The sequence below is a fragment of the Trachypithecus francoisi genome, unplaced genomic scaffold (assembly GCF_009764315.1).
Source record: "Trachypithecus francoisi isolate TF-2019V2 unplaced genomic scaffold, Tfra_2.0 Lachesis_group6, whole genome shotgun sequence".
Taxonomy (NCBI): Eukaryota; Metazoa; Chordata; class Mammalia; order Primates; family Cercopithecidae; genus Trachypithecus; species Trachypithecus francoisi.
Window position 1 is genome coordinate 87,433,629 of NW_022681471.1, and position 15,819 is coordinate 87,449,447.

At 49.2% G+C, this 15,819-nt stretch overlaps 1 protein-coding gene across 4 annotated transcripts; it reads left to right on the top strand.

Moving 5' to 3' along the window:
- The first annotated feature begins 176 nt into the window (after positions 1 to 176).
- On the top strand, positions 177 to 8,599 carry EBP (EBP cholestenol delta-isomerase). 4 transcript variants are annotated; one of them, XM_033201046.1, is made up of 7 exons: positions 177 to 834; positions 946 to 1,057; positions 1,347 to 1,675; positions 2,842 to 3,220; positions 6,885 to 6,921; positions 7,046 to 7,176; positions 8,119 to 8,599. In XM_033201046.1, the coding sequence occupies exons 4-7, from the start codon at positions 2,920 to 2,922 to the stop codon at positions 8,340 to 8,342; spliced, it is 693 nt and encodes a 230-aa protein (XP_033056937.1). In that variant the 5' UTR covers positions 177 to 834; positions 946 to 1,057; positions 1,347 to 1,675; positions 2,842 to 2,919; the 3' UTR covers positions 8,343 to 8,599. The 4 variants fall into 4 exon arrangements, with proteins under 4 accessions (XP_033056937.1, XP_033056938.1, XP_033056936.1 ...); XM_033201047.1 differs by having other exon boundaries at positions 3,071 to 3,220; positions 7,046 to 7,175; positions 8,118 to 8,599; XM_033201045.1 differs by lacking the exon at positions 1,347 to 1,675 and having other exon boundaries at positions 7,046 to 7,175; positions 8,118 to 8,599.
- Positions 8,600 to 15,819: the final 7,220 nt, after the last annotated feature.

The following is a 15,819-nucleotide window of genomic DNA, read 5'->3' on the forward strand; positions in this document are numbered from 1 at the left end:
GTGAGGAAGGGGGCACAGCATAGATAAAGGTTTGGAGCTGGAAACCATGAAGAGAGAGCAGACTGTGATTGGTTCATGGTTAGTTTATGATTGTTTGATTAGATGAAGAGCCTGAAGATGGCAGGATCCTGGTCCTGCTTGGTTTGATTAGGGCAGGGACAGGTTGCATAGTTGGATGTGGGGGAGGCCTGATTGGCTGGAAAACTGAAGGATCCCCATTCTGATTGGTTGCTCTGAGTGGGACACAGAGGAGAGCAAGAGAGATGAAGGGTTGGTGCCTATTTGTCCTTAGGACTGAGGGTTGTGGGTTCTAATTGGATGGGAGGTCTGGGATGGGCCTGGATTCTGATTGATTGCTCCATCTGGGGGCCCACTAGTGGTTAGCGTTTGATTGGCTTTTTAGAACTGGCACACGGAGATTGAGGGTCTTCATGCCAATTGGCCAGTAGGACTGAGAGGCCTGGGTTCTGATTCGTTCTTCTGACCTGAGGTCGGGAGAAGAGAGAATGACCGCTGCTATTAGGACTGAGGAGTTCTGAGCACTGAAGAGCTGGGGAGGGGTGGTTGCAGTGTATAGCATGTGATCTGCCTGTAACAGTTTCTTTGCATCATGCTGAGGGTTACTCTACTAAGAAAAGGGCGGAGGTGAAAGGATGCAACGCAACGCTAATTTCACCAGCGGAAGAAGAGGATACACACCTTAATGAGTCCCTGTTTTGATCGACTGATAAGGGAATGAGGAAATTGAAGCCAGGACTCAATGCAGAGTGGCTACGGATCCAAAACGCCCACTAACCTTGGCCCGCCCCAGTCTCCACCCCAAACCTGACTCAGGTGAAAATGGCGCCACGCGTGGGGGCGGGGCCAGCGGCACACAGAGAGTGCCCATTGGTTGGGAGCGGCACAGGCCGTCTTCTTCGCTTCACCATTGGCCCGCTCCGTCAGGCAAGAGAACCCAAGAGGGGATGAGCCCGAACTGGGGATGTGACAGAGCGCGACAGCCAGCCTAGAAAGGTCCCGGAGCCCGTGTGGGAGGCCGCTGCCGTCGCGCGGCTGGGTAAGTGCCCTCCACCCGGCCCCCTGCTCTCTCCCCTAGCTGTCCCCGGCTATACGGCCAGCCCTTGGCGTGCCAACGCGAGACCGTTTGCCACCCTCCCCCCCCCCCACCGCCCTCTGGCGCCTGCGCTAGACCCTCAGCTACCGCACGGTTGTCCGGACGACAGAAAATCCGCCTTCTCGTTGGGCAGCGGGATTGGAGGGTTCTGGTTCGGATTGGTGGGCTTTGTGTTCCGTTCTAGCGCTGCACGCCAGACACCGCCCTTTCAATATCTGTCTCTTCCGTGCAGGTTGACGGCGTTGCATGCTCTCGCGGGGAGGCTCTGGCTTTCCAAACGCTGGCACCGAGGGTTGTAGTTCTGATTTGCTTTCTTTCCTCTGTCCCCCAAGCCGCAGTTTTCAGAACTACGTGGGGGAGGGAATAGCTTTTTGTTGAACGGTGCAAGACGCTGACCTGTGCAACGGGACCACGCCTGGTTCCTGTGTCTCTTACCAAACTGTGACCCCGGAGCACAGGACTGGGTTTGGTGGTCGTGAGCAGTTTGTGACCCTTGAATGAAGACACCAGGCCTGGTCCTGTATATCCCTCCCCAGACTGACCAGGGAGAGCTGGGATCAGGTATTGTTCCCATGTGCCTCCCAACAGACTTTGACCCCTGAGGGCTGAGACCGGGACTATTTCTACCACATCATAATATGGCTCCTAGAGGGCTGGAACAAGCTTTCAGTCTTTCTGTGGCCTTATATTTCAGTTATGTTCTTTTTCTTTTCTTTTTTATCTTGTTACAGAGTCTTGCTCTGTCGCCCAGGCTGGAGTGCAGTGGCCTGATGTCGGCTCACTGCAACCTCCGCCTCCCAGGTTCAAGCGATTCTCCTGCCTCAGCCTCCTGAATAGCTGTAACTACAGGCGCCGCCACCACACCCGGCTAATTTTTGTATTTTTAGTAGAGATGGGGTTTCACCATGTTGGCCAGGCTGGTCTTGAACTCCTGAGCTCCAGTGATCCACTCGTCTTGGCCTCCCAAAGTGCTGTGATTACAGGCGTGAGCCACCACGCCAGGCCTTCTTTTTTAGAGGCAGAGTCTCAGGCTGGAGTGCAGTGATGTGGTCACTGCTCACTCCAGCCTTGAAGTCCTGGGCTCAAAGCGATCCTCCTGCCTCAGCCTACCTACTAGCTGGGACTACAGGCGTTTGTCACCACACCCACTGATTTTATTTTTTTAGAGAGAAGAGTTTCGCTAAGTTGCCCAGGCTGGACTTGAATTCCTGGCTTCAGGTGCTGCTCCTGCATCAGCCTCCCAAAACACTGGAATTACCAGCCACAGTGCCTGGCCTTTAGTCATGGTCTTAAAACAGAATGTAGGCCGGGCGCAGTGGCTCACACCTGTAATCCCAGCACTTTGGGAGGCCGAGGCGGGTGGATCACGAGATCAAGAGATCGAGACCATCCTGACTAACACGGTGAAACCCCGTCTGTACTAAAAATACAAAAAAATTAGCCAGGCGTGGTGGCAGGCACCTGTAGTCCCAGCTACTCGGGAGGCTGAGGCAGGAGAATCGTTTGAACCCGGGAGGCAGAGGTTGCAGTGAGCCGAGGTTGTACCACTGCACTCCAGCCTGGGAGACAGAGCAAGACTCTGTCTGAAAAAAAAAAAAAACGGAATGTAATTAGAAATGTTACAGTCCTGTCTGTTAACTGGTAAATCGGTCCATTTACATTTCTTATGATAGTAAACTATTTGAATTAGATTTTATTATCTCATTCTGTGCTTTCTATTTGTCCAGGTGTTTCTGTTCCTTTTTTTTTTTTTTTTTTTTTTAAACTCCTTGCCTATCCACACGCAGCCATCAGCCCACAAAGACATGACTACCAATGCGGGCCCGTTGCACCCATACTGGCCTCAGCACCTAAGACTGGACAACTTTGTACCTAATGACCGCCCCACCTGGCATATACTGGCTGGCCTCTTCTCTGTCACAGGGGTCTTAGTCGTGACCACATGGCTGTTGTCAGGTCGTGCTGCGGTTGTCCCACTGGGGACTTGGCGGCGACTGTCCCTGTGCTGGTTTGTGGTGTGTGGGTTCATTCACCTGGTGATCGAGGGCTGGTTCATTCTCTACTACGAGGACCTGCTTGGAGACCAAGCCTTCTTATCTCAACTCTGTGAGTCCTGAGTTTTTTCATGTGCTGTGGGATGGGATTTGCTGGGCAGGGATTAGCTTGCATGTTTACCTATCCACCTATTCTTCTTCCATTGATTTATTTTAAATTTTTATTTAACCTTTTAAACAATTTATTATAGGCCGGGCACGGTGGCTCACTCTTATAATCCCAGCACTTTGGGAGGCCGAGGCGGGCGGATCACTTGAGGTCAGGATTTGAGATCAGCCTGGTCAACATGGCAAAACCCCATCTCTATTAAAAATACAAAAATTAGCCAGGCATGGTGGCTCATGCCTGTAATCCCAGCACTTTGGGAGGCTGAGGTGGGCGGATCACTTGAGGTCAGGAATTTGAGACCAGCCTGGTCAACATGGCAAAACCCCATCTCTATTAAAAATACAAAAATTAGCCAGGCACGGTGGCTCACACCTGTAATCCCAACACTTTGGGAGGCCGAGGCAGGCAGATCACGAGTTCAGGAGTTCAAGACCAGCCAGGCCAAGATGGTGAACCCCATCTCTACTAAAAATACAAAAATTAGCCGGGTATGGTGGCACACACCTGTAGTCCCAGCTACTTGGGAGGCTGAGTCAGGAGAATTGCTTGAACCTGGGAGGCGGAGGTTGCAGTGAGCCAAGACCATGCCATTGCACTCCAGCCTGGGGAACAGAGTGAGACTTCGTCTCAAAAAAAAAAAAAATTATTATTATGTATTCTTGTATTCTTCTTTTTTTTTTTGTGCTCTTCTCCAAAACTGGTAGATAACTTATTTTTGAGACAAGGTCTTGCTCTGTTGCCCAGGCTGGAGTTCAGTGGCATGATGATTGCTCACTGCAGCCTCCAACTCCTGGGCTCAAGCGATTGTCTTGCCTCAGCCTCCACAGTAGCTGGGACTATACTATAAGTGCACACCTCTATGCCTGGCTAATATTTTCACTTTTTTGTAGAGACAGGATCTTGTTATGTTGCTCAGGCTGTTCTTTTAACTCCTGGACTCAAGCAATCCTTCCACCTCAGCCTCCCAAAATTCTGGGATGACAGGTGCGCACCACTGTGCCCAGCATTATTTAACTTTTTTGTTGCATGTATATTCACATGGGTCAAAAAAACATTAAAGAGATTTGCAGTGAAAATCTGCTTTCTATCCACCAAGTGTCCCAAACGCTGTTAGGCACTGTTGATAGTTGTTTATGTTTCTTTCAGTTTATTTACACACATAAGTCTCAATTTGCTCAATTGTAAAAGGGGGATAATAGTAATAACCAACTATATGTAAGGTACTTAGAACAGTGTTTGGCAAACAGTGGTTGCCATGTAACTGTTCACTATTATTATTATCATCATTATTTGCACTTTCCCCATTTTACACAAATGGTAACGTGCTATATATACGTCTTTTTTTTGAAACAGAGTCTTGCTCTGTCGCCCAGGCTAGAGTGCAGTGGCACGCTCTCTGCTCACTGCAAGCTCCGACTCCTGGGTTCATGCCATTCTCCTGCCTCAGCCTCCCAAGTAGCTGGGACTACAGGCACACACCACCATGCCCAGCTAATTTTTTGTATTTTTAGTAGAGACGGGGTTTCACCACGTTAGCCAGGGTGGTCTCCATCGTCCTGACCTCATGATCCGCCCGCCTCGGCCTCCCGAAGTGTTGGGATTACAGGCATGAGCCACTGTGCCCAGCCATGTGCTATACATACTTCTAATCTTTTCTCTTTTTCTTTCTTTCCTTACAAGAAAACCAAAGAAGCCATTTTCTTTTTTGAGATGGGGTCTTGTTCTGTCACCCAGGCTAGAGTGCAGTGGCATGATTATAGCTCACTGCAGCCTTGAACTCCTGGGCAGTCAAGCAATGCTCCTGCCTCAGCCTCCCTAGTAGCTGGGATTATAGGTATGTGCCACCCCACCAAGTTATTTTTTTTTAACAACTTTTTTTTTTTTTTTTTTTTTTGAGACGGAGTCTCGCTCTGTCACCCAGGCTGGAGTGCAGTGGCCGGATCTCAGCTCACTGCAAGCTCCGCCTCCCGGGTTCATGCCATTCTCCTGCCTCAGCCTCCCGAGTAGCTGGGACTACAGGCGCCCGCCACCTCGCCTGGCTAGTTTTTTGTATTTTTAGTAGAGACGGGGTTTCACCGTGTTAGCCAGGATGGTCTCGATCTCCTGACCTCGTGATCCGCCCGTCTCGGCCTCCCAAAGTGCTGGGATTACAGGCTTGAGCCACCGCGCCCGGCAACAACTTTTTCTTTTAAGAGACGGGGTCTCACTTTGTTGCCCAGGCTGTTCTCCAACTCCTGGCTTCAAGTGATCTGCCCACCTCAGCCTCCCAAAGTGCTAGGATTACAAGCGTGAGCCACCACACCTGGCTGCTTTTTTTAATGAGGTCACTCCTCATGATTTCATAAAGAGCTTTTGAAGCATGGACATTATACAGTTACTTGACTTGTCTGGTATTGATGGGCATTTTCCCTCAATCTTCTGCAATTATAAACAAGGCCGGGCGCAGTGGCTTATGCCTGTAATCCCAGCACTTTGGGAGGCAAAGGCGGGCGGATCGCCTGAAGTCAGGAGTTTGAGACCAGCCTGGCCAACATAGTGAAATCCCATCTCCACTAAAAATCCAAAAATTAGCCCAGCATGGTGGCAGGTGCCTGTAATCCCAGCTACTCAGGATGCTGAGGCAGGAGAATTGCTTGGACCCAGGAGGTGGAGGTTGTGGTGAGCTGAGATCGCGCCACTGCACTCCAGCCTGGGCGACATGTGAGACTCCGTCTCAAAAAAAAAAAAAAAAAAAGATTACAGGCATGAGCCACTGCGCCTTGCTGGTCAGATGTTTCTTAAATTTCAGTCATTCCAGTAGATGTGAGTGATATCTCATTATGGTTTTAATTTGCTTTTCCTTAGTGACTAATGGAAGTTTGAACATCTTTCATATACTTACTGGCCATTTAGAAATTCTCTTTGTGAAGAACCTATTCAAGTCTTCTGCCTATTTTTATATTGGATGGTCTTTTTCTTTCTTTTTTTTTTTCTTTTTTCTGAGACAGGGTCTCACCCTATTGTCCAGGCTGAGCACCATGGTGCTATCATAGCTCACTGCAGCCTCAACCTCCTGGGCTCAAGACATCCTCCCACTGCAACCTGGGACTGTAGGCACGTGCCACCACGTCCAGCTAATTTTTGTATGTTTTGTAGAGATGGGGGTCTCACTATATTGTTCAGACTGGTCTTGAACTCCTTAATGCAAGCCATCTCCCACCTCAGCCTCCCAAAGTGTTGGGATTACAGGCGTGAGCCATCGCACCCGGCAGTCTTTTTCTTACTGATTCTCTGCTCACTCTTTTATTCACTCCTCTGGTCACCTACATTTTCTCTCTCTCATTGGCTACTTCACTCACTCCATTATCTACACTTGCCTCCTTTTATGCCACACACATTTCTTGAGTACCAATCACAGCCACACTGTTTTGTGTCAGGCTTTACACACATTACCTTGTTTTAGATAAATAAACCACTAGAATCCAAACAGTTACACCATTTCACAGATGAGGAAGCAGACGCATGGGAAGGTTATGAAGTCTGTCTTCTTGCAGGGACCCCCAGCTGTCACAAATGTGTGTTCCTTTCCCTGCCTTTATTCTTCATGTCTCTCTCTTCTTTTCTTCAGGGAAAGAGTATGCCAAGGGAGACAGCCGATACATCCTGTAAGTGTTTGCCTCTGTCAATGGAGACTGGCATTGGTTTTGGTGGGGTGGTAAGTTACCCTAATGAGGTAACCTGTAGGAAGAGCACACCGATGCCAGTGTCCCCTCATGCTTTCTCCTGCAGGGGTGACAACTTCACAGTGTGCATGGAAACCATCACAGCTTGCTTGTGGGGACCACTCAGCCTGTGGGTGGTGATCGCCTTTCTCCGCCAGCATCCTCTCCGCTTCGTTCTACAGCTTGTGGTCTCCGTGGTAAGGAGAGGGCACTAGAGGGGCACTGGGCACTAGAGGGGTTGATGGGGAATCCACAGACACAGGTGCATCCCTGTGGTGGGATCTCAATGGTGCCCTTCCAGGGGTGAGTCAGACTGAATGACAAACCTCCTGAGGCTCTGGAACAGCCATGCCCTTCTCTGAGCCTGTACTCTCAGGTGGGGAGGGTTCATTTTTCTTCCTCCTCCTCCTTCTTCATCACAGAGTCTCCTGTGAAGGTTACATGAGGTGGCCCAGGGTGGTAAGAAGCCCCTGGAACCTCCAGGATCAGGACGCTGAGATCCCTTCATGTAAGATTCAGTCATCTTTTTTTAAAATAGGGTCTGGCTCTGTCACCCAGCCAGAGTGCTATGGTGTGATCTGGGCTCACTGCAACCTCCACCTCCCAGGCTCAAGCGATCTTCCTGCCTCAGTCTCCTGAGTAGCTGGGACTACAGGCATGTGCCACCGTGCCTGGCTAATTTTTGTATTTTTAGTAGAGATGGGGTTTTGCCATGTTGCCCAGGCTGGTCTCAAGCTCCTGAGCTCAAGCAATCCTCCTGGCTTGGCCTCCCTAAGTACTGGGATTACAGGCGTGAGCCACCATGTCCAGCCTCAGTCATCTTGTGTTATTAAATTGTTAGCTTTCTTTAGTTCTAGAGATAGGAGTTATCTTTAGTCCCAGAATCCTAAGCTGTCTTGGATTCGAGGATTTTGAACTTCCTTAAATCTGAAGGTGTGAGCTTTCCTGAATTCTGAAATTCTTAGCTCTCTGGTGTCTGGAATCTCACTTTTCTGATATCTCGGATTTTCAGCTCTATGATTTCAGAATACTTAGCTCTGAGACCTTGAATGATGACTTGGAAAGTGCCTTGGAATAGAGAATTGGGGAAACTGTTCCCTTCCTCACTGGAGCTTCTCTTTCCCCTCCTGCCGCCCACAGGCCAGATCTATGGGGATGTGCTCTACTTCCTGACGGAGCACCGTGACGGATTCCAGCACGGGGAGCTGGGCCACCCTCTCTACTTCTGGTTTTACTTTGTCTTCATGAATGCCCTGTGGCTGGTGCTGCCTGGAGTCCTTGTGCTTGATGCTGTGAAGCACCTCACTCATGCCCAGAGCATGCTGGATGCCAAGGCCACAAAAGCCAAGAGCAAGAAGAACTGAGGAGTGGTGGACCGGGCTCGAACACTGGCCGAGGAGGAGCTCTCTGCCTGCCAGAAGAGTCTAGTCCTGCTCCCACAGTTTGGAGGGACAAAGTTAATTGATCTTTCACACTCAGGCTCATGGGTGGGCACAAGAAGGGGAATAAAGGGGCTGTTTGAAGGCACTGCTGGGAGCCATTAGGACACAGATGCAAGAGAAGCCAGGTCTATGATGGTGACAATTTTTAAAATCAGGAAATAAAAGATCTTGACTCTTAACACTGAGAGATCCTTAATTACTAACCCCAGAGATGCCCTATGACTGACCCCACAGATCCCACCATCATTCACTTATTCCAGACCCCCATCAGCATCATATAGACCTCCCATCTCTGACGTCACAAACCCCTATCATCGCTGACCCTCCTCCCAGACCCCATAACTCACCACATAGACCCTATCACTGGCCCCACAGTCCCCTTGTCTTTTTTTTTTTTTTTTTTGAGACGGAGTCTCGCTCTGTCACCCAGGCTGGAGTGCAGTGGCCAGATCTCAGCTCACTGCAAGCTCCGCCTCCCGGGTTCACGCCATTCTCCTGCCTCAGCCTCCGGAGTAGCTGGGACTACAGGCGCCGCCACCTCGCCCGGCTAGTTTTTTGTAGTTTTAGTAGAGACGGGGTTTCACCGTGTTAGCCAGGATGGTCTCGATCTCCTGACCTCGTGATCCGCCCGTCTCGGCCTCCCAAAGTGCTGGGATTACAGGCTTGAGCCACCGCGCCCGGCCCAGTCCCCTTGTCTTAACTCGAGCTGCCATAACAAAATGCCACAGACTAGGCTTAAACCACAGAAATTCATTTTCTTATAATTCCAGAGTCCAAGATCAAGGTGTCAGCAGGTTTGACTTCTCCTGAGACCCCTGTCCATAGCTTGCAGGTGGCCACCTTCTCACTGTGTCCTCACATGGTCTCTACGAACTAGCATCCCTGGTGTCTCTCTGTGTGTCCAAATTTCCTTTATTTATTTATTTTTATTATTATTATTTTTTTTTTTTCAGACAGAGCCTAACTCTGTGCCAGGCTGGAGTGCAGTGGTGTGATCATGGTTCACTGCAACCTCTACTTCACAGGCTCCAGCGATCCTCCTGCCTCAGCCTCCTAAGTAGCTGGGACTACAGGTGTGCAGTACCAAACACGGCTATTTTTTTTTTTTATAGCAATGGAGTCTCACTATGTGTTGCCCAGGCTGGTCTGGAACACCTGGGCTCAAGCAATCCTCCCACCTCAACCTTCCAAGTAACTGGGACAACAGGCATATGCCATTATGCCTAATTTTTTTTTTTTTTTTTTTTTTTTTTTTGAGACGGAGTTTTGCTCTTGTTGCCCAGACTGGAGTGAAATGGCACAATCTTGGCTCACCAAAACCTCCGCCTCCTGGGTTCAAGCGATTCTCCTGCCTCAGCCTCCCGGGTAGCTGGGATTACAGGCATGCGCCACCATGCCCGGCTGATTTTGTATTTTTAGTAGAGATGGGGTTTCTCCATGTTGGTCAGACTGGTTGCGAACTCCCAACCTCAGGTGGTCTACCCACCTCGGCCTCTCAAAATGCCAGGATTATGCCTGGCAATTTTTTTTCAATATTTTGTAGAGACGGTGTCTCTCTATGTTGCCCAAGCTGGTCTCAAACTCCTAGGCTCAAGTGGTCCTCCACCTCAGCCTCCCAAGTAGCTGAGACTACAGGTGTGAACTACCATGCCTGGCCCAAATTTCCTTTTATGAGGACACCATTTGACCAGCCTGGGCAACATGGTGAAACCCCATCTCTACAAGAAATTTTAAAATATTAGCCAGGCATCATGAGGCCACGATGGGAGAATCATCTGAGCTAGGGAGGTGTAGGCTGCAATGAGCCATGATCATGGTGAGACCCCATCTTAAAAAAAAAAAGGGGGGGCGGGAGGGGGTGGGCACCAGTCAGGCACAGTGACTCATGCCTATAATCCCAGCACTTTGGGAGGCCGACACAAGTGGATCACCTGAGGTCAGGAGTTTGAGACCAACCTGGCCAACATGGTGAAACCCCATCTCTACTTAAAATACAAAAATTCGCCTGGCATGGTGGCACATGCCTGTAATCCCAGCTACTTGGGAGGCTGAGGCAGGAGAATCACTTGAACTCTGGAAGTGGAGGCTGCAGTGAGCCAACATCATGGCACTACTGCACTCCAGTCTGGGCAACAGAGTGAGACTCTGTCTCGAAAAAGGCAGGGGGCACCATTTGTATTGGATTAGGCCCACTCTATGAGCCCTGTTTTAACTTAACCACCCCTTTAAAGTTCCTATCTCCAAATATAGTCACATTCTGTGGTATTGGGGGTTAGGGCTTTAACGTATGAATTTGGGGAAGACACAGTTCAGTCTATAACATTCTGTTCTCTCTGGCCTCCCAGAATTCATGTCCTTGCATGCAAAATACATTCACCCCCATCCCAGCAGCCCAAAACTCTCTTTTGTTTTTTTGGAGACAGTGTCTTGCTCTGTGGCCCAGGCTGGAGTGCAACAGCACGATTTCAGGTCACTGCAACCACTGCCTCCTGTGTTCAACTGATTCTCCTGCCTCAGCCTCCCAAGTAGCTGGGATTACAGGCATGCACCACCACCCCTGGCTAATTTCTGTATTTTTAGTAGAGATAGAGTTTCACTATGTTGACCTGGCTGGTCTTGAACTCCTGGCCTCAGATGATCTGCCCACCTCAGCCTCCCAAAGTGTTGGGATTATAGGCATAAGTCACTGTGCCATAAGCCACTCTGAAAACTTAACTGAGTCCAGCATTAACTTTAAGTCCCAAGTCTTACCTAAATATCATCCAAATCAAGTGTAAATGAGACTGGAGGTATGATTCATCCTGATGCAAAAATTCTCTAGCTGTGAACCCGTGAAACCAGATAAATTATCTGCTTCCAAAATTCAGTGGTAGGACAAGCATAAGCTAGATATATATTTCCATTCCAAAAAGGAGAAATCAGAAAGAAGAAAGGGATCACAGGCCAGGCATGGTGACTCACGCATGTAATCCCAGCATTTTGGGAGGCTGAGATGGGAGGGTCACTTGAGCCCAGGTATTTGAGACCACCCTGGGCTACATGGTGAAACCCCGTCTCTACAAAAAACTAAAAAATTAGCCAGGTATGGTGGTACACGCCTATAGTCCCAGCTCCTCGGGAGGCTGAGGCGGGAGGATTGATTAAGCCCAGGAGGTAGAGGCTGCAGTGAGCCCTGATCTCACCAGTGCACCCCAGCCTGGGCGATAGAGCGAGACCCTGTCACAGGAGAAAAAACAGGGATCACAGGTTCCAAATAAGTTTGAAACCGAATAGGGCAAATTCTATTAGATTTTTAAGGCTTGAGAATATCCTGTTTGGCTCTATGTTCTGTCCTCTGGCCCACCAGATTGGGGGCCCCACTTTCCTGGTTCACTGGAGAGGTGGTGTCTCTCCCTGAACCTTGGGTGGCAGCCTGGCCCACTGAAACAGAGGAGGCCTCTCTGCTCTCTGGAACTGAGGAGGAGACAGCTCCACCTCTGGGATCATTCTCCCTTCTTCTTGAAGTATAATGCATGTTCACAGCCAGAAAGCTCTGTTGTCGTGCCCTGTTGAATCCCAGAAGTCCTACAGTCTTCTTTCATTTTGTCCCATCTCTGTCCTCTTTAGTCCCAGCTGGCCGTGTTCCTGCTGGTATTACCCATCTCTATTCCTGGCTTCTGCCAAGATGGCTGATTAGGTCAGTGAGTCACACCCATGATCTCTTTGTGGCATGATTGTTTAGCCACACCCTTTGTCTTCTCACCAGAACACATTCTCAGCTTTTGCGGTATTGGATAGGCTGAGAATTTTTTTATCTTCACATTCGAGTTCCCTTCTGCCTGACAATTTCTTTTTCAATTTCTCTCTCTCCTCTTGCATTCCACTAGAAGCAGCAAAGAGAAAAAGGCCGCATAATACGCTGCTTAGAAATCTCCTTAGCTAAATCTCCTAAGTTCGCCTCCCACAGGTTCTACCTTCCACAAAACACTAGAACATAATTAACCAAGTTCTTTGCCTTCCCTCCATTTTCCAATAACATATTCCTCATTTCCTTCTGAGGCCTCACCAGAAGCACCTTCAGCATCCGTATTTCTACCAGTAGCCTTCAAGATAATTGTCTTAGTCGTTTGGACTGCTCTGACAAAATACCGTAAACTGGGTAACTTATGGGCAACTGATATTTATTTCTCACAGTTCCGAGGTCTGGGAAGTCCAAAATCAAGGTGTTGGCAAATTCAGTGTCGAGTGAGGGCCTGCCTCCTCACAGATGGCTCCTTCCCTCTGTACCCTCACATGGTGGGAGGGTAGAACTCTGGTCCCTTCATCCCTTATAAGGGAATGACCTAATCACCTCCAAAAGGCCCCACCTTCTAATATCATTACACTGGGAATTAGGTTTCAACATAGGAATTGGAGGTGGGAGGGACACAAATATTAAGACCATAGCAGCAACATAGGCTTTTTCTAACATGTACCTCAAAACTCTTTCAGCCTCTACCCGTTACCCAGTTCCAAAGCTACTTCCACATTTTTAGGTATTTGTTATGGCAGCACTCCACTTCCCAGGACCAAAATCTGTGTCAGTTTTCTAAGACTGCTGTAACAAAATGCCATAGACCTGGTGGCTTAAACAACAGAAATTTATGTCCTCACAGTTCTAGAGGCGGAAAATCCAAGTTCAAGGTGTCAACCAGTTTAGTGTCCCCTGAGGCCTCTCTCCTTGGCTTGTAGATGGTCACCTTCTCACCGTGTCCTCAGTCTTCCTTCTGCCTGTGCATGTCGGTGTCCTAATCTCTTCTTATAGGGACACCAGCCAGATTGGATTGGAACCCGCCCTCACCAACCTCATTTTAATTTAATCACCTCTTGAAAGGCCCTATTTTCAAATATAGTCACATTCTGAAGTATTAGGGGTTAGGGCTTCAGCATGAATTTTGGGGAGATACAATTCAGTCAGTAACATCACTCTGTGCTCATTCCACTCACTCCCCAACACAGATCTTCCATCACTCACCCCACAGACCCTCATCACATGCCCTGATTACTCAGCCCACAGATCCCTCTGCATTGCTGCCACATGGACCCCACCAACACCCACCCTATAGACTTCCCATCACAAACCCTAAAGATCCTCCATCACTCACCCCACAGGCCCCATCGTGAACCCTGCATATTCACGTCATTCACCTCACAGAGCCACATTACTCATCCAACAGACTCCACCCCTGGATCATTCAGCTTATTGGCCCCTAATCACTTCACTCACTCTACTGACTCACTCATCACTGACTCCACGGAGCTCTAATCTCTCACCCCACTGACACCCCATTACTAACCCCACAGGTGACTCCCACTCATCTCACAGACCCTCCATCTCTCACACCACAAAGCCCCCTCACCTTACAAGCTAGCACATCAGCACCCCTACAGACCCCTAGTCATTCTTCACCCCACAGATGCCCCCATCACCCCACAGATCCTCATCAGTCGTCTATAGATTCCTCCATTCCTCAAAGACCTCCTTCACTCCCCCTACAGACTCGCCCCACAGCCCCATCATTAATCCTACAGAATCCTGTCACTCGCCACTCAATACTCCATCATTCACTCCACAGGCTCCCCATCACCCTACAGACCCTGTCACTACCCCACAGATCCCTATTACTCAGTTTATTGTCCCCCGATCATACCTTCTAGAGGCCCCATCGCTAACCCCACAGACCCTAATCCTCCCCTGTGTTAGTTGTCTCTGGCTTCCATAACAAAACGCCATAACAAAAAGACCAGGTGGCTTAAACAACAAATTTATTTTCTCACAGTTTGGGAGACTGGACAGTCCAAGGGCAAGGTAACATCAGGGTTGGTGTCTGGTGGGGCTTCTCTCCTTGGCTTGCAGATGGCTACCTTCTTGCTGTGTCCTCATGTGGCCCTTTCTGTGTGCACTCATGCCCAGTGTCCCTCTTCTTATAAGGACACCAGTTCTATTGAATTAGGGCCCCACCCTTATAACCTCATTTAACCTTAATTACCTCCTTAAAGGCTCTATTTCAAATATAGTGATATTACGTTGAAATATTACGTTGAAATTCAACCCTAATTTCAACCTAATTTGGGTAGGAGGACATCATTCAGTTCATAACACTCCCTATCACTCACCCCACAGATGCCACAGCTCTCACCTCGCAGAGCCCCCAACACTCCTACCGCACACATTCCATCACTCAGTCTCTTGGCTTCTGCTAAACCGCCCCACAGACATCCCATCACTAATTCCACAGACCCCCCCATCACTCCTCCCACATACCCCATCAACTCCTAAGATATCCATCACTCTTCCTACCAACACACATTCGTTTCATAGATTGCCCATTATTGACCCCCCAGAAACCCCATAACTCACCACACAGACCTCGACCCCATCACTCACCCCCACAGGCCCCTATCACCCCCAAAATCTTCATTCTGAAGATCCCACAACTCACCCCAGAAGCCCCATGTCAGTCACCCACCAACCCCTATCACTGACCCCACAGACCCACCACTCATCCTACAGATGCCCTTTTGCTAACCCTATAAGCATCCCATAACTCACCTTGCAGAACCCATCACTCAACCCACAGAGTCCATTTCTCATCCCACAGACCCCTTATCACTCACACCACCATCCATCTCTCAACTCATGATCCTCCACCATCCACCATATACACCCCATCACTCACCCCACAGATGCCATCATTCACCCCTCAGACCCCCATGACTTACCTCATAGTCCACCTATCATGCACCCAGACTCCCATCCACCCCAGAGATCCTCCGTGACTCTCCCCACAGACCTCCTATCATTCACCCAACAGACACCCCTCACTTACTCCACAGACCTCCATCACTCATCCTGCAGTCTATCATTACCTTATAGACCCTCCGTCATAAAACAGTTGGGTACTTGAGAAGTTTTGAAGAGATGGAAAATAATAAATAATAAAACCACAGATACCTGTAGACTGGCTTCAGGTGACCTGTATAAGGCTGGGTGGCAGTGGCTCACGCCTGTAATCCCAACACTTTGGGAAGCTGAGGCGAGCAGATCACCTGAGGTCAGGAGTTCAAGACCAGCCTGGCCAACATGGTGAAACCCCATCTGCACTAAAAATACAAAAAAATTAGCCAGGCGTGGTGCCAGGCACCTGTAATCCCAGCTACTTGGGAGGCTGAAGCAGGAGAATCACTTGAACCCAGGAGGCAGAGGTTGCAGTGTGCCGAGATTACACCATTGCACTCAAGCCTGGGCAACAAGAACAAAACTCTGTCTCAAAAAAGAGGACCTGTGGACTTCAGTTCAAATCCTGGCTCTGCTTAGGCCTACAGTATATAGCTTTGGAGAAATGCCTTACCGTTAAGGTCAAAGCCCTGCATGATCTCA

Excerpts from the sequence above, each read along its gene's own strand:
- EBP (XM_033201046.1), top strand. The coding sequence starts at position 2,920 with ATGACTACCAATGCGGGCCCGTTGCACCCATACTGGCCTCAGCACCTA. Across the intron at positions 3,221-6,884 it reads AGCCTTCTTATCTCAACTCT|GGAAAGAGTATGCCAAGGGA; the intron begins GTGAGTCCTGAG and ends TCTTTTCTTCAG. Across the intron at positions 6,922-7,045 it reads GGAGACAGCCGATACATCCT|GGGTGACAACTTCACAGTGT; the intron begins GTAAGTGTTTGC and ends TTTCTCCTGCAG.